Source organism: Mesoplodon mirus, assembly GCF_964341445.2.
Source record: "Mesoplodon mirus genome assembly, chromosome: 11".
NCBI classification, from domain to species: domain Eukaryota; kingdom Metazoa; phylum Chordata; class Mammalia; order Artiodactyla; family Ziphiidae; genus Mesoplodon; species Mesoplodon mirus.
In genome coordinates this window covers 11,501,198-11,526,958 of record NC_138987.1, presented here as the reverse complement: position 1 = coordinate 11,526,958, position 25,761 = coordinate 11,501,198, and the positions used below count along the sequence as shown (strand labels likewise).

General features: G+C 34.8%; 1 protein-coding gene across 1 annotated transcript in view; it reads right to left on the bottom strand.

Moving 5' to 3' along the window:
* Window positions 1-450: 450 nt before the first annotated feature.
* The window catches only part of LRRIQ1 (leucine rich repeats and IQ motif containing 1), a 186,618-nt gene continuing 161,307 nt past the window's right edge, over window positions 451-25,761 (bottom strand). Inside the window, exons 25-27 of the mRNA XM_082636012.1 lie at window positions 13,430-13,559; window positions 10,862-10,922; window positions 451-618 (exon numbers count right to left, since the gene is read on the bottom strand). Of these exons, the coding sequence (XP_082492138.1) occupies window positions 466-618; window positions 10,862-10,922; window positions 13,430-13,559 (344 nt within the window). The 3' untranslated portion in view covers window positions 451-465. The remainder of the gene's footprint in view (window positions 619-10,861; window positions 10,923-13,429; window positions 13,560-25,761) is intronic.

Genomic DNA, 25,761 nt, shown 5'->3' with positions numbered 1-25,761 from the left:
ATCTTTTCAATGGAAATAGTTTTTAAGAGCATGGTTTTGACAGTATAATATTATTATCTAAAATCTGTTATTTAAAAAAAATTTTCCTTCAAAAACAAACTTTACTTACAATATATATTAAATTAATGACAAAAGACCAAAACACACTACTTTGATATATAAATCCAACTTTTTACAATTAGCCTAAACAAATTCTTTTAGAACTAAATGATCAAAGAATTCAATACAATCCATGGGGGTTGGGGGGTGGGGGGGGTAGACCACTGAGTCACAGAATACAATTAAAATAAAAACTGATGCTATTAATTTTGAAATAATTTAATTCTGTTTATATCAAAAGAAGACATTTAAAGAAGGAAAAAATTCAAATGCATAGTTTTGGGCAGTTCTGGTTGCTGGCATCCTACCCCTTATCTGTTAAAGAATGCTTGCTGGCATTAGTTTCCATCAATTCATTTGTGATTTCTAAATTAATTCTGAAGGAAACCACAACTTACTTGAAGATCCTGCTGAGTGTCTGTGGGCCTGATTTTTTTTTTCTCTCTTCACAGACAAAGCACTTCCACTGGTCATGGAAAAAAGGTCTAAATCCGTGTCTTCTCTGCTTACAAGCCTTGCCTGGGAGCAGTGGGAGAGAATGTATACAATCATGAAACAAAATATGGCATTTTCTGAATGCAGCTCACATTACCCCAAATAAACAAACAGGCTCTGTCAAACAATCTTCTTCAAAATGATACCACAATCCTTTATTGCTGCCCAGGCAGAACAAATGCACTATGTCAAAGCATTTTTTGTAAATAAGAGCCAATTTTAAAATTGAGGTTTGCTATTTGAGTCTGTACAACAAAAGAAAATACTTTAGTACAGTAATTTTGATGAAAATCAATCTTAAGGGCAACTGATGAAATTTAAATAACTTAACATCACTTATTTACCAAGGATGTTATTTAATTCTTAATTGAATGTTAGAATTGTCACATCGGATTATTTTCTGCAATATTTATGTCTTACTACTTATAAAATTCCCTGAAATGCCTTTTGTCACATATTTGTATACTACAAAGTCACAAAAGATCTCTACCTTCTCATTATAGTCATTATTAATATAAAAATACTATACATTAAGTCTAATTTGGGAGTAAGGATAGATAGAAATTTCAAGATATTTTATTTTAAGGACACATGTGTTAGGTAATTTATTTCAACCAAAATTACTCTCAGAACTTTTATTACTATCTTGGGCTGAACTTAAGAGTTGAAAGAGTCATTTCTTGCCCATAAAATATTGCTTTTACATAATGTCTAATATCATTAAGTAAGGATTTATCAGGATTCAGCCCTGAAGTGGGAGAAAACGCCATGATGGAAGCAAGGCAGCCTCAAAGTAGCTGGGATTTCACCCAAACCACAGAATGCTTGAAGTCCTGTGAAAAAGCATTGTCCTTAATGTTTGATGTGAGAAAAATTTAAATAGAGTGAAATAAAGCCATAAAACCATCGCTGTGGTTAAAAAGCTATCCCCATATGATGAGCTACAAAAACTCATGAAACCAGAATCTAAAGATCATCTTCTTTCAGATTCAGATCTTTGCTCTTCTCATTTACATCCCCTTCCCACCTTCCCAGCCATATGCACGACCTTCTCATTGTTAAGTGAGCAAGTTTGCTATTAGTGAACTCAGAATAGAAACCATTCTATAGCATCAGTCACTTTTTAAAATGTATCTGGCTAAGTGATACAATTGTTTTGTTAAAAAACCTCAGTAGAAAGCTGTTGAAAATGAAATAAATAACAATTGGCTTCCAATTTACACTTGTGATTTTAGTCTACAAAATGTAACACATTCTTTCTGGATTTTATTTCAATTAGTGCACAAGAGTATGTATTTAATGTTCCCATTAGAATAGCTCCATCAATGCTAAGACATCAAAAGAACCAGTCAGGAATAAGGGGGAACTACCAAAGAAATACCACAATTTTGGTGAGACCAGTTACAAAACAAGGAATAACATGTTAACCACATAGGGGACTCTCCTGCTGGCTAAAGAGGCTTTATCTGTAAGCCTCAGGATTTTAAAATCAGGTTTTATTTGCTTCAATTTAATGACATAATTTCACTACACTTATTTAAAATGCAGAAATCCCACCCTCCTCCAAACAAGACGATACCTACATGTCAAGAAAATATTTCTGAACACATGCCTTCCAAAAACCTTATCATCTAAACCATTAATATCCAAAAGATTGTTTCTTCCAAAATAGAAAACAATGTTAGTTACTAATTAAGCCAGATTATACCAGGGAATCAAAGTTAGAAGCGAAATTTAACAATAACACACAATTTCACAATGGTGCCACCTAGCAGCTTAAATGCAAACCTAGAAATTTCATAAAAGAGGCTAGCTACAGATCCAGTAGTGCATATGTATTTATATTCAAATTCTATTTCTGAAAACACTGGCTTTCAAATTGAACACCATTCTTCCTCTTACTGTTAACGAGTAGAGAGATCATAAAGAAAATATATATGTTCTTCTATGTCATGCAAAATGGATATACTTAAAAATGGAATATAATCGACCATGCTTTTAATACTTGTTCTACAAAAATGTATGTTTAATTCCAAAACACTGTAATATTAAACATTCTGTATGGTTATAACACAATAAACAGTTCTGAGTTAATGTCAGATAGGACATTTCTTATATGCAACTCAATAGCAAATATTTAAATAGTGATTTTGCAAAATTCTCGTTGGTCTTTGTTTTCTGATCAGGTCACATTTGCAGCCCCATCTACAAAGTTCGTAATATTTTTTCTCATATTTTCACAATGAAATGAGGGGTATGAATTTTGGAACATGACTTCTCTAAGCAAGTGGATCCTGGTTCACCTCCAAACCAAGTAACTTAATTTTAAAATAGAGAATGTCTCTCATTTAATAAAGAACAGTGAGTTCCTTTTTCTTCTGCTTTTTTCATAAATAAGATTTTATTAAATATTTATTTTAAAAGTTTTTATTTTTAGAAGTCAAGACATAAACAGTACAGATAAAAATAAATACCTATTTACTTATTATCCAGATATTTTTTAAAAAGAGAAATAAAAGGTTATAAAGTGAAGTTCACTTATAAGCTACCTTTTAGTTTTTCTACATATAGGTATTCAAAAATTTTTAGAGTATTATTTTCAAAATTAACCTAAGTGGTATCTTTTTTCTGCAACTTGCTTTTTTCACTGTACATTATTACATCTGTAATAATTAGTTACAGATGTAATAGTAATTAGATTTAGTTCATTCAACTGTTTGAATAATATGCAAATTATTGTATATGCTATGAACATACCACATAATTATTTGTATTATTTCTAGACATATGAGTGATTTTAATTTTTTTTTTTTTTTTTTTTTTTTGCGGTAAGCGGGCTTCTCACTGTTGTGGCCTCTCACGTTGCAGAGCACAGGCTCCAGACGCTCAGGCTCAGTGGCCATGGCTCACGGGCCCAGCCACTCCGCGGCATGTGGGATCCTCCCGGACCGGGGCATGAATCCGTGTCCCCTGCATCGGCAGGTGGACTCTCAACCACTGTGCCACCAGGGAAGCCCTAAAAATATTTTTATCTTCGGTTGCAGAAAGCTGAGGTATGCATACCCCTCCATTCATAATACATTGTCATCATTGCACAAGCCCCTTTTCTTATATAATAAGGCAGAGACCTTGTTATATAACATATGTGGGCATGGAAGGCACTTCAAATATTTTACAGGGCTATAATATACATGTAATGAAACGCACAGAACTTAAACATGAAGTTCAGTCACTTTCAAAATTTTCATTTTGAATTTAAAACTCTCATAGAAGCTGCAGAATTGGTACTAAGAGTTCCCTGTATACCCTCCACACAACTTGTCCAAATGATACCTTATATAATCAAAGTTTGATTAAAAAAACCAGGAAATTGACATTGGTGCAATACCATTACTAAACCACAGACCTCATTCGCCAGTTTTCACATGCAGTATTGTGGGGGTTTGTTTGGTTTGTGTATGCTTCTATGACATTTTATCACATGTATAAATTCATGTAACTAACGCCACAATCAGAATAGACAATTATTCCATCTTCCCAAAGAAACTCCTCTGCTTTCCCTTTAGAGTCATACCCTCCCCCCAGTCTAATCACTGGCAACCACTAATATACATCCCATCACCATAATTATATAATTTTGAGAATGTTATGTAAATGAAATCATACAGTAGGTAACTTTTTAGAAAAAAATATTTATTTATTTATTTGGTTGTGCTGGGTCTTAGTTGAGGCAGATGGGCTCCTTAGTTGTGGCTCCCCGGCTCCTTAGCTGTGGCATGTATGTGAGATCTAGTTCCCTAGCCAGGGATCGAACATGGGCCCCTGCATTGGGAGAGAAGAGTCTTAACCACTGCACCACCAGGGAAGTCCCAGTATGTAACTTTTTGAAATTGTCTTTCACTCAGCAAAATGCTCTTGAGATCCATCAGAGTCTTTGTGTGTAACATGAGTTTGTTCTTGTTTGTTGCTTTTTATTCCTTTTTTTTTGTATCCATTGTATGTATGTACCACCATTTGTTTATCCTTTCACTCACTGAATGAGATTTGAGCCATTTCCAATTTTGGCTCTCACAAATAAAACTGCTATGAACATTTATATATAGGTTTTTGATTGAACATAAGTTCATTTCTCTAGGAAAAATGCTCAGGAGCAAAACTACTGAGTCAAGTAAGTATATATTTAACGTTATAAGAAATTGACACATTTTTTTCCAGTGGCAATGTATGAATATTATTTTTTCCTCAGTAGCAGTGCATGAATGATCCAGTTGCTCCACATATTCGTCAGCACCTGGTATTGTCAGCATTTTATTTTAACCACTCTAATAGGTTATGAGTGGTGTCATATAGTGGCTTTAACAATTTCCTTAGTGATTAATGATTTTTAAAATTGTTTCGTGTGCTTATTTCTATCTGAATATTCTCTTTGGTGAAGTAACTATTCAAGCCCTTTGCTCATTTTCTAATTATATTGCTCAGTTCAATTATTAAATATTAAATAACCAAATATTTAATATTTGGTTAAATATTATTTCTGGGTGTGTCTGTGAGCATGTTTCTGGATGATATTTATATGTAAATCAGCAGACTAAGTATACCAGAATGCTCTCCAGAAATGTGGCTGGCCATCATCTAATCCTTGAGGGTCTGAATAGAACAAAAAGGTGGAGGAAGGGAGAAGTCATTCTCTCTGCTTGACTGATGAAGCTGAGATATAGATCTTCTCCTGTCTTAAGACTGAAACTTATACAATAAGAGCCAGGAGAGCACTCCTGGCTCTCAGGCCTTCAGACTTGGACTAGAACTTAATACCATTGGTTCTGGTTCTCAGGTCTTCAGATCAGACTGGAACTACACCACCAGGCTCTCCTGGGTCTCTATCTCACAGGCAGCAGATCATGGGATTTCTCAGCCTCCATAATCAAATGAACCAATTCCTTATAATAAATAGTATATAGTTCTTTATACTAAATAGATAAATATATTTATAAAATCTCTAGTTGACTAGCTTGCTAATAAATTTCTCTCTCTCTCTCTCTCTCTCTCTCCATATATATATATATATATATATATATATATATATATATATATATATACATACACACACACACACACACATACACATACACACACACACACATATATAAAAAACCTTTGTATAGGGCTTCCCTGGTGGCGCAGTGGTTGAGAGTCCGCCTGCCGATGCAGGGGACATGGGTTCGTGCCCCGGTCTGGGAGGATCCCACACGCCGCGGAGCAGCTGGGCCCGTGAGCCATGGCCGCTGAGCCTGCGCGTCCGGAGCCTGTGCTCCGCAACGGGAGAGGCCACAACAGTGAGAGGCCCGCGTACCAAAAAAAAAAAAAAAAAAAAAAAAACAACAACAAAAAAACTCCACCTTTGTATACAGGACCTAGAATAGCCAATGCAATCTTGAAAAAGAACAGTAAGAAGACTCATACTACCTGATTTCAAGACTTTTGGACCAGAACTGTAACTTATACCATCAGCCCTCTGGTCTATCTATTTATCATCTATCTATCTATCTATATATCTACTTAGAGAGTTAGGATATAGGATATATATATATATATATATTTCTTTTCATTTTTGAGGAAGTATGCCATTGCAAGAATATACCACAGTTTATCTATTCTCTCGATAAACATTTAGGCTGTTTGCATGTTTTATCTTTTATCAATAGGGCTGCTATATAATTTTCATAGAGGTCTTTATGTGGACATTTGTTTTCATTTCCTCTGGGTAAACAACTCGGAGTAGAATTAATGGGTCATAGGGTAGGAGTATGTATAAATTTATGAGAAACTGCCTATTTTCCCCAATGGTTTTATCACTTTTCACTATACATCAATGTGTGAGTGTCCTAGTTGTTCCATATATTTACCCACATTTGCCTTTTAAATATTAACCATTCTAGTCCTATGTAGTAGTACCTCATTGCTCTTTTAACTTAAAGTGTTTATTAACCATTCAAATATCTTCATTTGTGAAGTCTCTCAAACCTTTTGCCACTTTTTTAATAACTTGGGGTGTCTGTCTTTATATTATTGATTGTAAGAAGGCTGTGAAAAGACAAACAGGGGGCTTCCCTTCCCTGGTGGCGCAGTGGTTGAGAGTCTGCCTGCCGATGCAGGGGATACGGGTTCGTGCCCCGGTCCGGGAAGATCCCACATGCCGCGGAGCGGCTGGGCCCGTGAGCCATGGCCGCTGAGCCTGCGCGTCTGGAGCCTGTGCTCCGCAGCGGGAGAGGACACAACAGTGAGAGGCCCGCGTACCGCAAAAAAAAAAAAAAAAAAAAAAAAAAAGACAAACAGGAAGGGGGGAGGGAGGGAAGGGGGAAGGGGGGAAGGGGGGAAGGAGGGAGGGAGGGAGGGAGGGAGGGAGGGAGGGAGGGAGGGAGAGGGAGAATGAATTTTTCTCCTAGGATGTGGTTTGACTTATCATTTCCTTTCATTTTATGAATGTTGTTTCTAAGTACAAATGATTTTAAATTTGATGAAGTACAATTTACCTTTTTCTTTTTTTGATTATGCTTTTTTTGTTTTATCTGAGAAATCTTTGCCTACTTCAGGTTTTTGAAAATACCATACTATGTTTTCTTTGAGAATTTTTATAATTTTACCTTCTACATTTAGGCCCATGATTCATCTCAAATTTATTTTTAAGTAAGATGTGAAGTAGGAGTTGAGATTCATTTATTTTTTCCATGTAGATGTCCAGTTGCCCGGCACTATTTGTTGAAAAAATTATTCTTTCCCTCTTTTTAATTGCCTTAGTATCTTTAAGGAAATCAATTAACTTTATAAGTATGGTATTCGTCTGCACTCTCTATTCTTTTCCATTGATTGATTTTTTTTCTTTATGAACATAACATACAGTCTTGATTACTGGGGTTTTATAGCAAGTCTTGAAATCAAATAGTGTGACTCTCCTTACTATTCCTTTTCAAGAGTGCATTGACTATTCTAGGTCTTATGCATTTTCATATTTAAAATTCCATTTTAAAAATCTGTTCATTTCTACTAAAAAGCTTTCTAAAGTTTATTGAATTTATAGATCATTTGGATAGAACTAACATCTTACAATTTGAGTCTTCCTATTAATGCATGTGGTATATCTCTTTGATTTTTCTATAAGCAATGTTTGATAGTTATCATTGTAGGGGGCTTGCATATATTAATATTAAGATTTATCATTTAACTCTATTGATATTCACCTTCTCCTGCTCAATCCTGCGTTTTTCATCCCTCAAAGGAGTTGTTCCTGAAAGCCTTCCCCAATTAACATCCTGCTTTCAAATATCAGAATCTCAGAGTATGTTTTCTGGAGAATCTGAACTATGACTGTCTTCTGCAGGAAAATGCTAGCGTTTTGGGGGGATAAATTTAATAAACAATATAATTGTCTAGCTCTATGACATGCCTTCTGAAGTATATATTTGGAAGTAAGTAAAATAATATATTGTTTCCATTTTTCTCATTCCTCTCTGTCATACAATATGCTTTAATCCCATTTGAAAAACAGAGAGGTTATTTATTAGCTTCCTCAAAACCCAGCACTTGAATGTTTGATTATGTCTAACTGTCCTCACTTTTGAAGGTTAATGATGAATATTCTAGATGATATTTATATGCATCCCATTATTAAGAAATAACTCCATTGTCTTTTGGTATGCCTTGTTCTGATATGATGTTAGCTGTCAATCTATTGTTCCTTTGTAAATAAACTTTCAATTCACTAATTCTCTATTCTATGATGTCTAGTTGAGGGTTCAGTTCAATGATATTTTTTATTTCCAGAATTTATAATAGGCTTATTTGCATATCCATCTCTCCTTTAATTAAAATTTGATCATTTTTGTTCCATAATTTTCTGTCCTTTTATTATGGGTGTTATTCTTATGTCTTTGAGGATCTTATAGTAGCAGCAGTTGCAGCTTTTTAAAATTTTAAGATTTTCCTCTTAGTTATGGCCTGGTCCCAGTTGTGCAATTATCTGTACAAGTTCCCCCACTAGTAGGGTGTTTTTATTCTCCAACACCCTGCATGATTTCCACTCTTGGCCTTCAATTACCCCAGTATCCTTTTAGCATAAATCCTTGATCCATTCCCCTGTCTTGACTCAAAAAAAAAAAAAAAGTCTGTTCTACTACTATTAATACTTACCTTGTTTTGTGTTCAGCTGTACCTCTTCAACATATTAAAAAAATCATTTATCATTGCTATGTATTTGCCATACGTTTGTAGGTAGTATAATATAGTGGGATAGGGAGGAAGGAGATTAATGTCAGAGCATTAATCTCATAGAAACATTTTGATTACTAATCTACCCAATCTGTTTTCATTCATTTTAGAGGTATAATAATGAAATGTAATATCCCTTCCTTTATCCTGGCATTCCTTGGCACTTTTATATTCCCCATTCTTGCTCCAGAGTGGCCACACAAAAATCTGTGCAAAAGTGCTAGTCAATAACATGTAGGGTGTTAATAGCCTGAAGTACCAATTTTCCTAGGGTAATCTACATGTCACTCTGCCACAGGGATCTCTATTAAAATGCAAGAAAATACTTGCTGAGTGATTATTTCAAATATGTACATAGATTCTATATATTTTCATAAACACACTAATTTTAGCTATTGTCCTAATTTTTCTCCACTTTCAGGAAAACTCCTTGAATGAGTTATTCATGAGAATGATGAATAACTGCTCTGGATACGATAATACTAGTTCCCCTTAGGGAATACATTATTTTTTATACTAAATTCTACGTGGTAAGTTAAATTATAATCAGTTTTCTTGGTGAATGTAGAATCTGAGCAAGGAGTATTTACTAGTTGACATAAATGGAAGGTGTCATAAAGTTAGGGTCACTTGATGCATCCATTTTCATCTGCCAAGGAGGCCACACACTTCAATCATTGGTTAGGGTAACCTCTTCTCTGGAAATTTCTGGAAACACATTTAAAATTTCTTGCTTGGGGAGTCTTTCTCTAGACTCCATATTGGCCATTCTCCTTCTGCTAATATAGTCTTCCTTCTAATAGCATATACATAGTTCAACTGACTTTTGCAATGCCCATTAGTTATACTGTCTAGAGCCTACACTCTGGTGACCAAGTTAGAACTTGGTTGTTCCTAAAGCTCCAACAATTAAAAAATAATTTTCTTTGATGTGGCCCATTTTTAAAAAGTCTTTATTGAATGTGTTACAATATTACTTCTGTTTTATGTTTTGGTTTTTTGGCCGCAAGGCATGTGGGCTCTTAGTTCCCCCACCAGGGATCGAAACCTGCACCTCTGGATTGGAAGATGAAGTCTTAACTACTGCACCACCAGGGAAGTCCTGAGCTCCAATAATTTACACTTTATTACTTAGAATGGTGGAGTTCATAATTACTTTCTAATTTTTATCTGGTTTGATTTCCTGAGTTGTGAGGGTAATTTGCTGTTTCCCTCAAATATCCTACTCTTAAAATATTCTAGAAAATAATGTTATTATACAACTTCTTGTCCAGAGTATTTTTAAAAATATGGTAGCATGCTAATATTTTTTTTTTTTTTTTTTTGCGGTACGCAGGCCTCTCACTGTTGTGGCCTCTCCCGTTGCGGAGCACAGGCTCCGGACGCTCAGGCTCAGTGGCCATGGCTCATGGGCCCAGCCACTCCGCGGCATGTGGGATCTTCCCGGACCGGGGCACGAACCCATGTCCCCTGCATCGGCAGGCGGGCTCTCAACCACTGTGCCACCAGGGAAGCCCAGCATGCTAATATTTTTAAATCTACCATATAGAATTAATATTTTAAAGTAATATCATATTTTAAAGTTATATTACAAGCCAAGAAAACATGGTATTATTATTATTATTATTATTTTTTTTTATTTTTTTATTTTTTTAGGTAAGCGGGCCTCTCACTGTTGCGGTCTCTCCCGTTGCGGAGCACAGGCTCCAGACGCGCAGGCTCAGCGGCCATGGCCCACGGGCCCAGCTGCTCCGCGGCGTGTGGGATCCTCCCAGACCGGGGCACGAACCCATGTCCCCTGCACCGGCAGGCAGACTCTCAACCACTGCGCCACCAGGGAAGCCCCATGGTACTATTTTAATACATAGCATTTTGACATTATCCCAAAAAAGATACAGTTGTGGTATTTTCATAATTTACACTACTTATGGACATATCTTAAAGTGCCATTTATTGAGTACTGGTGTGCACAACATTTTTTCTGAACTTTAAACACATTTCTTACCACAAGCTGAACTCTTCCACCATTAAGTACATCTGGATCTAACTCAGGCAAGAAGTGATTGCTGCATAGTGACAAAAACAGAAATCATATCATTATATAAATGTAGAGGAAGACTATGAAAGACATGCCCAGTGAAAATTTTGGGAGAAATAAATAATTTACAAAATGGAAATAATAGTTTTCTTAAATTAGGTGACATGCAAAAATACATACAAATTTACATCTTTTCATAGTCATTTTAAAATTCAATTTGACATGAAATTTAAATTTCTAAACAACACTTTAATGCCACCCTTCTTTGCCGAACATAAGCACATACACAGATCAAAAATCTGAAAGTACCAATAACCATAGCTAATAAATTATAGAAAAATATAAATATTTTACTACATGTACTTATATATCTTACTTATAAGAAAGGCAAAACTTCCTATTTTTAAAATAGCTCTGGTGTATTTAAGGCATTATATTAATGCTCACAATGAACTTCTGTTGATATTTGGCTTTTCAAGAACTTCTGTTTTTGAAAACAGTTTTTCTTAAAATATTACTACCTATATATTCTTTTATATATTATATTATATTTTCAAAACAGAAAATCCATCAACAATTGCCTGTTGCATTATATGGTTAAACTTAACTTATTTAGGAGTAAGGGATGTTGTGAAATGTTTAAGCATATCTAAAATACATCCTGAAACATTTTGCTTGTATTTTTCACATTATCTATACAGATGCTTTTATATTTCTAAACCAGACCTTTTATACCTGGTTAATACAGATGGTAAGGTATGGGTTATACTATATTTGTTTACAGTCCTAAGAATGTCATGTTATGAATTATGCTAAATTGATTAATACCAGCATAAAATAAATTGTGCTTGCATTAATTAGAATACTTAGCAAAATAAAAAATTCTCAAATGTTGATTGCTTTATTCCTACTTTCTTTGCTCACAATGAAATAGGATATAACAATCCAGATTTTGAAATGTTTTAATTTCACTTTCATTCTTCACTTTCTTTTCCATGTTTTTAAAGAAATTATATGGATAGAATTGACTACATACAAAGGTTTCCATTCGTATATATTATAAAAAAAGGTTTCATTTTTGCACATTATAATTTTCTGCTAAATTAAGTTTTAGCCCTCATAATTGTAGATTTATTTGTTTGTTTCTCATTAAAATAGTTATCACCCACAATCCCTGGAAACATTTCCAAAGTGTCATCTACATTTAGATTCAATACTTGTTTACATATTTAATAAATGCTTATAATAGCGCTTTTTTTTTTTACTGTTTTGTGGATATATGTAGCTAAAATGAAAGTCTTAAAAATTTATGTCAGCTGTATAGCACAGGGAACTATACTCAATATTTTGTAATAACCTATAAGAGAAAAGAACATGAAAAAGAATATGTATGTGCTGTACACCTGAAACTAACACAACATTGTAAATCATACTTCAATTTAAAAATTTTATGTCAAAATATTATATCCAGACTTCTTTTTCCTTAAAAATTTGGTTTAGTGGTTATGCACATAAGTGCTTTATGTTACATCTTTTGGGCTGAATTTTGTTCCTTCAAAGTTTATATGTTCAGATCTTAATCTTCAATACCTCAGAATATGACTATGTGAAGATAGGGCATTTAAAAGGTACTTAAGGTAAAAAGAGGTCATAGGGGTGGGCCCTAATCCAATATAACTGGTGTCCTTGTAAGAAGAGGTTAAAACACAGATAACACAGGTGGAGGGATGGTCATGTGAGGACACAGTGAGAAGGTAGCCATCTGCAAGCCAAGGAGACGGACCTCTAAAGAAACCAAACTTGCTGACTCCTTGATCTTGGACTTATAACCTCCAGAACTGTGAGAATATATCAATACATCTCTGCTCTTAAAGCCACACAATCTGTGGTATTTTGTTATGGCAGCCCTAGAAAACTAATACATACATTAATGTAATAAAGATTTGTTGATTACCTATTAAGCTCAAGGCACCTTGTTTGCTGCTAAGGGACATCAACATTTGATACCCTCAACCTTGAGAGCTCACTTCTATTGTGAAATAGAGAGATAAGATATTATCATCTCACTATAAAGAAGAGGAAACTAAAGCATTGAGACATCATTGAAAATCAGTTACATGACTGGTAAAGTGGCATCAGGATTGAATTATAATTTTAACTGCCAATCATAAATGATAACAAAAATAACATAAAATAAAATACTATAACCTCCAATACATATGATATTTATAAACAGTTAATCAATACCATGCATTTTACTTTATAAAGTAGAATCCTTTGTGTGGTTCATCATCACCATCAATCATTTGTGTTGGTTTTAAGCAATAAAGGAACTAAGTTCTTGAATATTTTATGGTGAAAAATATAAAGAGTGATCAAATCTATTCTACATAAGAGGCCATTTATAACCTGGCAATGTAGAGTATTGGCCTTTGGCTATATAAAGTCATGTTTGTTTTAGCACAGTTAACCTAGGTTTCAGTTTTCAAGATGTATTTGCAATACAAAAATCTAATTTAAAGGAAATGACCTCACCATTTCATGTTTCTGGAACCAGTTTCATGAACCCCAACCTGTGTATGAAGCCATTGGTATGTATATTCTTTATTCCTTTCTAATTTTTCATTTGCAGTGGTATCCTTACACATAAATTCTTCTTCCTTACCTAGGGAAAAAGTATCGAAATTTTATTTGTTATTTAAAGAGATCAAATTTTGGCCAAGCAGTTCAGTCTAGGCTAACAGTTTTATCACAAGAAAAAAAAGAAAAACAAGACAATTTAATTCATAGGAGCTAAATCATCTGTAAGAGAAATAATGTCAGTCACGTATAGATTAAGTGCTTTTCCAGCTTGAGTTTCAAACCCACCTATTTTGAAAAATAAAGGAGTTGTTTTAGTGCAACCTACATTTTATAGGGCTTGTTTTTTAGTGCTTTAGAAAATTCAAATAATTATTTTTGGTAGACAGAATTTAAAGTCTAATTGTCCTCATGCTATCTTATCCATATGTAGAATTTATCAATTATATTGAGGATTTTCAAAACAGAATTTTTTTTTTTCCTTTTTTTTGCGGTACGCGGGCCTCTCACTGCTGTGGCCTCTCCCGTTGCGGAGCACAGCCTCCGGATGCGCAGGCTCAGCGGCCATGGCTCACGGGCCCAGCCGCTCCGCGGCATATGGGATCCTCCCGGACCGGGGCACGAACCCGTGTCCCCTGCATCGGCAGGCGGACTCTCAACCACTGCGCCACCAGGGAAGCCCCAAAACAGAATTTTAATTCTATGTAAAACTAAGCTTGGTTCATGTAAGCTAGTACAATACTTAAGTTAGGATATCATTTATATTAGGTTTAGGAAACCTGTGCTAATGCCATAGTAGTGATTTCAAAGATGGAGGGGGGAAAGCATAACAATGAAGATGGGTATGGAGAATATGCAAGAGGAGAAATTATACCAGGTAAGAACACAAGATAACAAATATAAAGAAAAATAAAATAGTAAGGAAATAAAAGAAAAATCCGACCATTATATTCACATTTAAATTTACTATATATATGTTTGTAGTTTTCAAAAAAAAAAAAAACCCTGCAGACATTGCTGCTACATCAATGTCATGCATTTGAGTTACAATGCATCTGAGTTACAGTGAAGACCTGTGGTTTTAGAGCACTTCTCTTGAGTTGTTAGACTGCTTATTTTTTTGGTGCCATCACCATGCTTAGGGACTTGTTAGCATTGTAGGCTTGACTGACAGTACACCAGAGAAGGTACCTCTTGAAACTAACTCATGGTAATCAAACTCACAAGAATTCTATAATTTAAAACCTGATGTTTAAAATGTCCATTTATTAACTGGAATTATTCTTTCACTATAGATAGTACATAGAAAGTCATTTTATATTTGCAAGTTGTTTGGAAAACAAATGGAGCATGGTGCAAAGCCTATTTTGAATTCTTGGTGCTGTACAGAGACACATACATGTATACACATATATGTATACATATATACACATACATGTATACACATATACATGTATACACATGTATACATCACACATGTATACACACATTTAGCATCTGGCTTTCTGAATATGTTGAGGATGGTACATTCATCATGTCTTTTTATTCCTTAAAAGTTACTGTTGTATTAGTGAAATGACTCTAGTTTCAGTCCAAAGAGATACTGGAGCCAGTTCTCAGGAAAGCTACAAATCAAGATTTTTTTTCTCTAAATTATGTTACTTAGTAAAGTTAACTTCCTGTTAACTTCTTGTGCCACCTTATGTTTCTAAAATGGTCATACCCCTTCTTCCTGAGTTTAAGCCAATCCCTCCATAGTTGCTGTGTTGAAGGAACAATTACTTCACTTTCAAGGGCTGACCACTGAATCCATGAGCAGACACCACTTTGATAAATGGCCTTCCTTATAAAGAAACTATAAAAGAGACTCAAACAAAGGGAAGATTTGGGGTTGCTACACCCATACTGCATTAAGCATTAAGTCTCTTCGCCAGCAGAGTCCCAGCCTTTTATCTGCCTTTCTTGGTTGACTAGACCAAATGGTGAACTCATGAGTACAATGACAGATAGTAGTGAGGAATCAGCGACCCTGATAATCAACTGAACCCATGACTGGAAACTTACCTACTCTTGATATGTAGAGAATCGTTTTGTAGCAAGTGTACTTTTAGCTGAAAATAAAAATTATCTCTACATCTTTCTGTTTTTAAAAATAGTGACATATACTTGCAATAGGCCCTTTTTAAAGTGTTCATTTAAAAAATTTTCCTCAACTGTACGATAACACTCCATAAACCCTAAGTGGTTTTACATCAGAACTCAGCCAATGTTCTAAACAACAATCCCTGGGTAAAGATGAGAGATTTCACTGTAAGGATCCAATTCATATTAACCCTTTTAACCTGAAGGCATAGATTGGTAGATTGGCATGAGTTCAGTGTAAGAAAGAGAACTAGCATAGTGGTGATATTGGTTGGATGTATTCAAAAATACTGCCATTCAAATGCTGGAGGAAATGATTCTGGCAAATGATTTTCGCTAAACCATTTTAGGATTACCCCTGTCACTGAGGAGAAAGTAGTATTTACTTCTTGAAGCTTGCTTTTAGCATCTTGTGTAGGAAGAATTATGGTGACCCGGATTACTTAACAGATGCTTATCACCTTCTACTCAGGCTCCCCAATAAATCCTCTTGGTTTTAGAAGAAGCATCATTTGGTCTGCAAAACTCGAACCTACTGCCTATCTACTGCCCTTTCCTGCTTCTCTGGGTCTTCATAAATTTCTCGTACCATCAACCTAAGAAAAAAGGTCTCCTTTTGATTCCTGCTCTCCCCTAGTTACTAGTCTATATATGCTGCTTTACTTCAAAACACACATTTTAATAATTTTATTTAAACAAATTGTTAAACTTTTATTATAAAAATAATATTTTCATAATAGATGATTTTAAAAATACTAAAAACTAAAAAGTCAAAGAAAATAAAATCCACAGAAAGCCCCACTATTCAAAGACAACAACTGGATAACACTTTTCAGGCATTTTCTTTTAGTTCTTTTGTTCATAGATTTGTTTTTTGTTTACATACAATTATATGTATCCTATACATTCTAGTTTTCAGTTAGTACTATAACAAATGCATTCTATGTAATGGAAAGCTCATCCTGAAAATACTTTTAGAGGTTATACACTGTGAGGTACTAACTTGTTACATGAAGGTTTTTAAGTATTCTATTTAATTAATCCATTTTTTCAGGTGGAATTAAAGATAACATGTCTAAAGTTATAAATATTTTGAGGAACACAATATAATCTATATTGTCAAATAGTTTTTAAAAGTTTCACCAATTTACCACATGCTATATGAGGTTATTCACTTCACTAAGCCCCTAGTCAACATTGGGATATTAAATATTTTAAAGCTGTTGATAATTTGAGAAAAATATTGTCTAATATGATTTTAATTTATATGTCTCTACTGCTAGTGAGATTGAAAGTGATTCCATATGATTATTTACCAATTATAGGTCATAAAGTGTAAAATATCTTTCTTGTTCTCCCCAATTATCTGCTGGGTTCTAGTACTTCCATTTTTGTTTTCAACTGACATTCATAATCCTTTATCTGTTATCACTGGTGCAAATATTTTCTTCTCTAGGTATCCAAATTTATCTACTTGCTAAATATTTTCTAAACTATAAACAAGTTTCCTCTCATAATTTATAGATTTGTATCTCCCAATTAGATAAACTTATATAAAATGACACATAAGATTTCAGGGACAAATTCTATACTCTTCTAATATTTTGTCTTTCACACTAAAAGATACCAGTTGTTAACAAAATTCTTTTAAGAGGAGTCTACTCTCTCGGTCTTTCCTCTCCATTTCCTCCTTAATTTATTGCAATCTGATTTTGCCAAATTGAAATTGTCCTTACTGTGAGGGCCTTAAACCATCTTATCTACCAAACACATTTATTCCTTATCTTCATTGGCCTCTCTGCTGAAATCAACTACACAGAACATTTTCTTTGTCTTAAAACTCTCTTCTCTACAGGACTTTGGAGCATCAGACTTTGAGTGTTTCCTTTCAGTCTCCTTTATATTTGTGTTCCTTCAGATGTTGATGCTTGTCATTCTGCAAGTATCTAGGAGCACCCGCACCCCTGCTGTCCACCACCACACCCCATGCTTGGTATTGTGCTGGCTTTTTTTGTTTGTTTTTTTTTTGTTCTTTTGCGGTACGCGGGCCTCTCACTGTTGTGGCCTCTCCCATTGCGGAGCACAGGCTCCAGACGCGCAGGCTCAGCAGCCATGGCTCACGGGCCCAGCCGCTCCGCGGTATGTGGGATCTTCCCGGACCGGGGCACGAACCCTTGTATCCTGCATCGGCAGGCGAACTCTGAACCACTGCGCCACCAGGGAAGTCCTGTGCTGGCTTTTGATGCCAGTCAATTAGATATGCATTGTTTATTGCCTCATGAGACTGGCAGCTTAGAGAACTAGACATCACCAAACTCTATCTTATTCCTGTTCTCAGATCCAGTTGAACTTCAGAATCACAACTTGTTTTTATCATTATCATCCTACTAAGTCTGGTTTTTCTCCTGAATTCCCAAGTCATTCAGACCAGATATTCTGGAGTAAACCTTGGCTGCTCATTCCTTATGTAATGACATCTAATCCAGAAACTGGGTCTAGTCTCCCTGCTGGGTATCTCAGTAATACCTGGCTCCTCCTTTCATCCCCACTGCCCTCATTTTGAACAGGAGTGAGTGAGAGTCTCTGTTGACTTACTAACATTCGTGCTTCAGCCCACTGCAATATGGCTTCCTCCCCACACCATTTCACTGGAACCATTCACACCAAGATCATTAGTACTGCTAAATCTTTGGGACTTTTTGAAATTCTTACTGACTCCTCTATAATATTATACATTGTTCACGTCTTCCTTCTTAAAAGGATTATTTCCTTTGAGTCTTGTTTAATTCCACTTATCTGGTTTTTCTCTGCCCTTTTGTCTAAACCCCAGTTTCCTTCAAGGGCTCATCTTCCTTTGCTATCTCTTCCACTCTCAGGATTTTTCTCTGGGGTACTATCCTGGCCCTATCTTATTCCTTGGTTATAATCTTCCTGTAAGAGGATATTCATTCAAGTTCTTCAATCGCTTTCCTCATCTCCTTCTGAAATGTATCCATCCAAAATCTCTCCACTGTGGTATCCTACAGATAATTTAAACAGAATATGTAAAAAGCTGAACTCATGTATTATCCCACCTTTTCTAAGTTCCTATAATTCTACCATCATCGTCAATGTAAAATTCAGAAACCAGAGTGTTGTACCGAACCAGCATTCTTCCTCACCCTTCAGCTGCAGATTTTACCTTCTAAATTCTTTTCATTCTGTCAAATTTCTGGTATTTGCATTGTGACTATTTAAATTCAGCCTACTATCATCTCTTCTTAGTTACTGTAACAGCCTTCTCACTGGTCTTTTTCCTTTTGGCCTTGTTCCCACTTAGATATCTCCATACTGCAAATGGTCTTGCTAAAGTACACGTCTAGGTTGCTCTTTCAGAGGTTGAACTCTTGGTTCTCTACTATCTTTGGATAATGTTCAAAACATTTTGCATAGTATACAGGCCTTCCTTATACCTTCAGACACATCTATTAAGTTCCTGCCTCAATCACCCAGATGTATTATAATTACTCAAAATGATCTTTTTTGCCTATAGACATTGTGTTTGGGATTATCCACTTTACCAATGGTGCTCTTACTTCAGGTCTTCAGGTCTTAGTTTAGAAATTACATTCTTTGGGGTAAGCTCCTGATCTTTGAACACTTCCATTCCTTATTCAAATTAGGTTAGAGATGCCCTCCAAAGGATAATATAGAGACCCCATGATAGCATTTATTACATTATGCTTTACTTACCTATTCATGTGTCTGTTTTGCCTACTAGAATATACACTTTTTAAGTGATACATAGTAGGATGGTGCTCAACAAATATTGGTAAAATTACAGAGTGATTATCATAGTTGATTAATGTTCTCTGAGAAATTTAGAGTTGGAATTTAGATTTTTAGCACGTAGATGAACCTGTGCATTGTGGAGAATAACACATGTCTAAATGTGATTAACTTAATTATTATAATAGAAACTTCAGCTCTGAAAGTCAGAATTAGATTGGGATAAAAGTTGACAACCAAGGGTAGTAAATTTAAAACAATATGTGTGTGTGTGTGTGTGTGTGTGTATAGCTATTTTATAAATAAAACGATGACAATGTACACAATCCTAGAAGAAAGCAGTTCAGCTTTAAGAAGTTCTCCAAAAGAAATGAAGTCTTGGCGGCTTCCCTGGTGGCAGAGTGGTTAAGAATCCGCCTGCCAAGACAGGGGACACAGGTTCGAGCCCTGATCCAGGAAGATCCCACATGCCGCGGAGCAACTAAGCCCGTGTGCCACAACTACTGAGCCTGCACTCTAGAGCCCATGAGCCAACTACTGAATCCCACGCTCCTAGAGTCCACGCTCCGCAACAAGAGAAGCCACCACAATGAGAAGCCTGAGTACTGCAATGAAGAGTAGCCCCCGTGGTGGGGTGGTGGTGGTGGTGGTGGGATGAATTGGGAGATTGGGACTGACATTTATACACTAATATGTATAAAATGGATAACTAATAAGAACCTGCTGTATAAAAAAATAAATAAAATAAAATTCAAAAAAAAAGAAAAAGAAAAAAAAAGAGTAGCCCCCACTTGCCACAACTAGAGAAAGCCCGCATGCAGCAATGAAGACCCAACACAGCCATAAATAAATAAATAAATAAATAAATAAATAAATAAATAAATAAATTTAAAAAAGAAATGAAGTCTTTTTTAAATTAATGGAAATATTTTTTCTTCATGAAAAGCAAAATAAGTGTTCATTAAACTCATATGCCTCAAATTAATCAGTTTTCTAAATTTAGAGGGAGGTTAGGATTCAATTATCATTTGGGGCACACAAAAAGAAGCTAATTATTTATATTTTTAATACATATGCTGACTTTCCCATGACTATTTTCTTTTCTCTTTATGGCCTTTCTCAGTAATATAATAACAAAATACTCTTGGTTTCATGGATGGAGATGAGTTCATTTCTTTACTCAAAGCTTTTGAAGGACGTGGTTGCATACTGAGCAAAATGCTTCATGTGATGGAAATATTTTTGGTAACTTTGATAAATGGCTGATTCTATGTATCTTATACTGGGTATAGTAAAAATGTGATTTACATTATAAAGTGTAAGTGGTCTGCATGTGTTTATTAAAAGAAATTATTGCATCATACCTCACAATATAGGACAAATAAAATTGGATTTTGGCATAAATGTTATACTAACAGAATTTTAAATTCATTAACATCTGCATAAATACTTGTTGATAGGTTGTTTATGGCTTATTTCTTAACCAATCCAATCTGTTGTTGGAAAGTTGACAGCACTGGCATGAAACCAATAACTCTCTAAGAGCCATTTGTGTATGACGAGCAACATTTCAATTCTTTTAAAATATACTTAAATATGTATGTAATTGATCACTAAAGAAAGATTACTGTATGAATAAAGAAGAGGACTGTTGATACAAGAGTTTAAAAACAGAAATTTGGGGAACAGAGCCAAACTATATGTAAGGGTCAAAGGCTAACTGCAGATCTAATCACTCCTTTACATATTTCACTAAATTTTATGGCAAAGAGGGCTAAAAAAAAAGTACTAGAATAAAAAATACTTGCTAGTTTCTGACATTTGAATTTTCAAAATTCATCTGTTTGGGGGGTGTTGGGTAATACATAAAGTGTATGAATGACCCTTATGAAAGCAAAGAAAAATAAAAGTGAGTTACTAAATTATACATTTTAAAATACATGGATTTTGTAAGACATAACTTTCAATACTATGGAATTGCTAGCTTTAAGAAAATCCCTCTGGAATAACAGAATCATTCTTTTACAAAGTGGGTATAGTTGTGCTTATTAAACAGTTACAAGCCTTCTGTATTTATGTATAATTCTACCTGAAAGGATATGCTTTCCCAATTGTATTGTTCAGTTGAGCTGTATCTCCTCATTAATGTCTTTATAGAGGAGTACCAACTACTATATAAAGAGTGATTCTTTGGTTTCTCCTGTGACAGCCACGTAACTCAAGAAAATAGCAGGTTTGTTCATGTATGGTGTGTCCATGTTTGCTGTTAACCAGGGCTGAGACTAGGATAAGGCAAGTGGGGCAAATGAGGTACTTGCCTTAGCACAAAATTTAAGGGAATGCCAAAAAAAAATCAGTAATCGAGATAAATAATATTTTAATGTAATATTTTAAAAGCAAAATTAATGCAAAAATCCATGATGAACAAAATATCAAAGTTTTAAATGACAGAATCTGTAACAGGGTGGTGCTAAGCGCTATTGGAGCCTGAGGTAAAAGGGAAAGTTGGTAATACTGATCCTTCTCTACCATGGTATTGGCAGAATTACCCATTTCTAAGTAATACGAATAAAAGTATCAACAGGACACTGTTTTAAGAACTACCAGATAGCCACTGTCTAAGATTGCTTTCCACTGTTTCTCATGAATCAGGCACATCACTAAGCTTTCCAGTAGATGAGGCCCTTGATTTGTGACATATAAGAAAATAATTATAGAATAAATTAATTCAGTCTATAAAGCAAAGCTATACATTATTCCTCTTTCTATCTGTCTAGCAATTAATTAGCACATAGTAAGTTGACTTTTCACTTACTGTGTCATGTTGGGCAAATTACCCCCTCTCTGCCTCAGTTTTCTCCTCTTAAAATGGATATATTAAGAATATAAAATAATAGAACACATATAATGCTGCACATTTAGTATGGATTTAATAAATATAGCCATTTTTCTTTTCTTTTTTTTTTAAGTGAAATGAGCTCCTTTATGCATAGCTTTAATGCTATCTCAGTTATCACAGGTTAAGACTTACCTACCCTGGAGGTGGGACTATCTGTAGAAGTTTCTAAATCTAGGCTAAAATCAAGGTTTCAGGGGGTCACTGTCAGGAGGGGAAGATTCCAGTATTAACCACAAAATTAGACAGAAAAATTTTCTGGGCAAGTCCAGGAAGTCCTCCTTCACAGAATTCTAAATCTGCTTCAGGTATTTTTTAAAATGTATTTATTTCATAATATATGAGGATTTTAGTGTGTTTTTAATACAGAAGAATTAATTTCCAAAAGATAAGAAGGGTACAAAGTTCTAATTGATTTGAACTTATCTCAAATAATTTTTAGCAGTTGCTCAGTAATAACCATGAAGGAGGCTCCATTGACATGATTCTCTTCTGTTTCACTCTCTCAACTTAATTATCCTTGGAGAATATTCCTCTATCCAACCTAGACTCCCTCAGGGAGTGTTAATGTAGTAGGTCATCCAAACTAGGGCCCACTCAATAGAATAATGGAGAAACTGATGATGTAAGTAGGTTGACTTTCAAAATAACATGGTTATAATGGCCGCATAAATATTACTGCCACCTGTGTTTTGGTTTTTTGTTTGTTTGTTTTTTTGGTACAGTTTAGACTTCAGCTCCCTGTTGTATCTAAAAGTTTCTACTCTTTGGTAAAAAGACATCTCTAATTCATGTATATTTATTAATTGAGGCCAAGTAGGTGATTAATTTTATTTACTAGTTTTATTTCAAAAGAAGCCAACAAGTGATATTACATTAGTACATTAATGATAGAGGCTTGATGAACCAAATTAGACACTTTTATCATTGTAATCATTGTTTTTGAATAGCTATAAAACAGAAATGCTCATAATGTATATGTCTATACATTCCTATATATTTCTCATTGATTACTTATTAATTTTCTGCATCTGATGATTTCTGTATTTACCAAACTTAAGAATACAGATACACTTCTGTTACAGGTAGAGATAACATCATATGAAACACTGAATAATTAAAGTATTGCTTGATTATTAAAAAATAAGTAAATGTAAGTAAAAATAATTTTCTTTCACAATTTGAGTAACAACATATCAGAGACTAATAAACCTGGCCCCAGACTTATTGTTTTTCATTGGTAATAATTTAAGCAAGTATCCCATAGCCTGCTGAAGACTTAAGAGTTTTCTAAGTGGATACTCACTAGTGAAACATTTTTATCTTTTATTATACTACCCACGAAAGATAGAACTTTATGTAGCAGAACTGCATTTGTAAATGAATCAGGGCCTCCATTCATGAAAAGCATTACTGCTCTACTCACAGTCTAGTGGAAAAAGAAGTCAAGGTAGTAATTATAGGACTTTCCTACAAAATTAACTTTTAACTTTATTTAGATAAGTATTGATTTGCAGAGCTCTTTTATTTTTTGTAGAAGAGGAATTGTGGGTGGGGTTTAAAGTGGGAAGGGTCCTCAACTGGGTGAGTCACCTCCCTTATCAGAGCCTTAGTTTTGTCATTCATGAACACTAGAAAGAAAAGCAAAATATGGAATGCTTCATGAATTTGTGTATCTTCCTTGGTGTTGTCAGTGCTCTGGACCTAGGCCATTCTAATAGGTGTGTAGTGCTATCTCAGTGTTGTTTTAATTTTTTAAATCCATTTTTAAAACTAGGTTGGTTGTTTTCTTATTGTTGAGTTTTAAGAGTTTTTGCTATATTTTGGATAACTCTCCTTTATCAGGTATCTTTTGCAGATACTTTCTCCCAGTCTATGGCTTGCCCTCTCATGCTTTTGATCGTGTCTTTCACAGAGCAGAAGGTTTTAATTATTTATTTCCTGCATCATGCTTTTGATATTATATCTAAATGTTCATCACCAAATCCAAGGTCACCTAGATTTTCTAATACGTATCTCCTAGGAGTTTTTAGTTTTGAGTGATTGCATTTAGCTCTATGATCCATTTTGAGTTAATTTTTGTGAAAGTATAAGGTCTGTGTTTAGATTCTTACTCTTTTTTTTTTCTTTTAATTTTTGCATGTGGAAGTCCAGTTGTTCTAGCACCAAGAGTTGAAACGGACCTATCTTTTCTCCGTTGTATTGCCTTTGTTTTTTTAATCAAAGATCAGTTCACTATATTTGTGTGGGTCTATTTCTCACATGTCTATTCTGTTTCATTGATTTATTTGTATATTCTTTTGCCAGTACCACACTGTTTTGGTTAACGTGGCTTATAGTAAGTCTTGAAGTTAGGTAACATCAATGCTCCAGAACGTATTTTAAAATGAAAGTTTGAGCTCGTAAAAAAGGTAGAGAAGTCCTCAGAAGTCAGAAATGACAAGAAAACACAAATATAAGGATGAATGAGTCTAGAGAGCTATTGTACAGCATGATAACTATAGTTAAAAATATTGCATTGAATACTGAAAACTTGCTAAAAGAGGAAATTTCTCATGTGCTCTCATCACACACACACAAAATGATAACTATGTGAGGATATGATACTTTAGTTAGCTTGGCTTTGTAATCATTTTTCTCTACATATGTACGCCAAGTCATCAGGCTGTACACTTTAAATATATATACTTTTTGTTAAAAATAAAATTAAAAATATTGCTGAAAAATTACAAAAAGAAAATATATAGGTGTAGCAGTGATTGCTTACGAGTTATCTCTCCAGGGTAAGGGGGAATGTGCCCTCTAGTAACTGGCTGAAGTAGTCAAAAATCTTTCAGAGTTGGATAGGTTAAACTCACACCTCTAAAAATTCCCATTAATACAGATCTAAAGAACACAAACTAATTAAAACAATAGCAAAAGTCACTAAACACATTGGGAAATATGCCATTAGAGTGAGAATCAACAGAAAAAACAAACTATAAAATCGGTCCACTGAATCATGAAGGTAGTGGATTTATCAGATATAGAATAAAAAATAAGCATCTTTAACTTGAGAAAATACACAAAATATTATGTATCTGCATACCTAAAAATAGATCTTAAAAGGTATTAAAGCAATAAGAGACTAGTAAAATCATGAAGTTTTGAAAAACATGGGTAGCAATTCTAGAAATGAAATATAATTGATAGGGCTTCCCTGGTGGTTAAGAATCTGCCTGCCAATTTAGGGGACACGGGTTCGAGCCCTGGTCCGGGAAGATCCCACATGCTGCGCAACTAAGCCCATATGCCACAACTACTGAGCGTGCACTCTAGAGCCCAAGAGCCACAACTACTGAGCCCATGTGTCACAACTACTGAAGCCCACGTGCCTACAGCCCATGCTCCACAACAAGAGAAGCCACCGCAATGAGAAGCCACACACCGCAAAGAAGAGTAGTCCCTGCTCACTGCAACTAGAGAAAGTCCACGTGCAGCA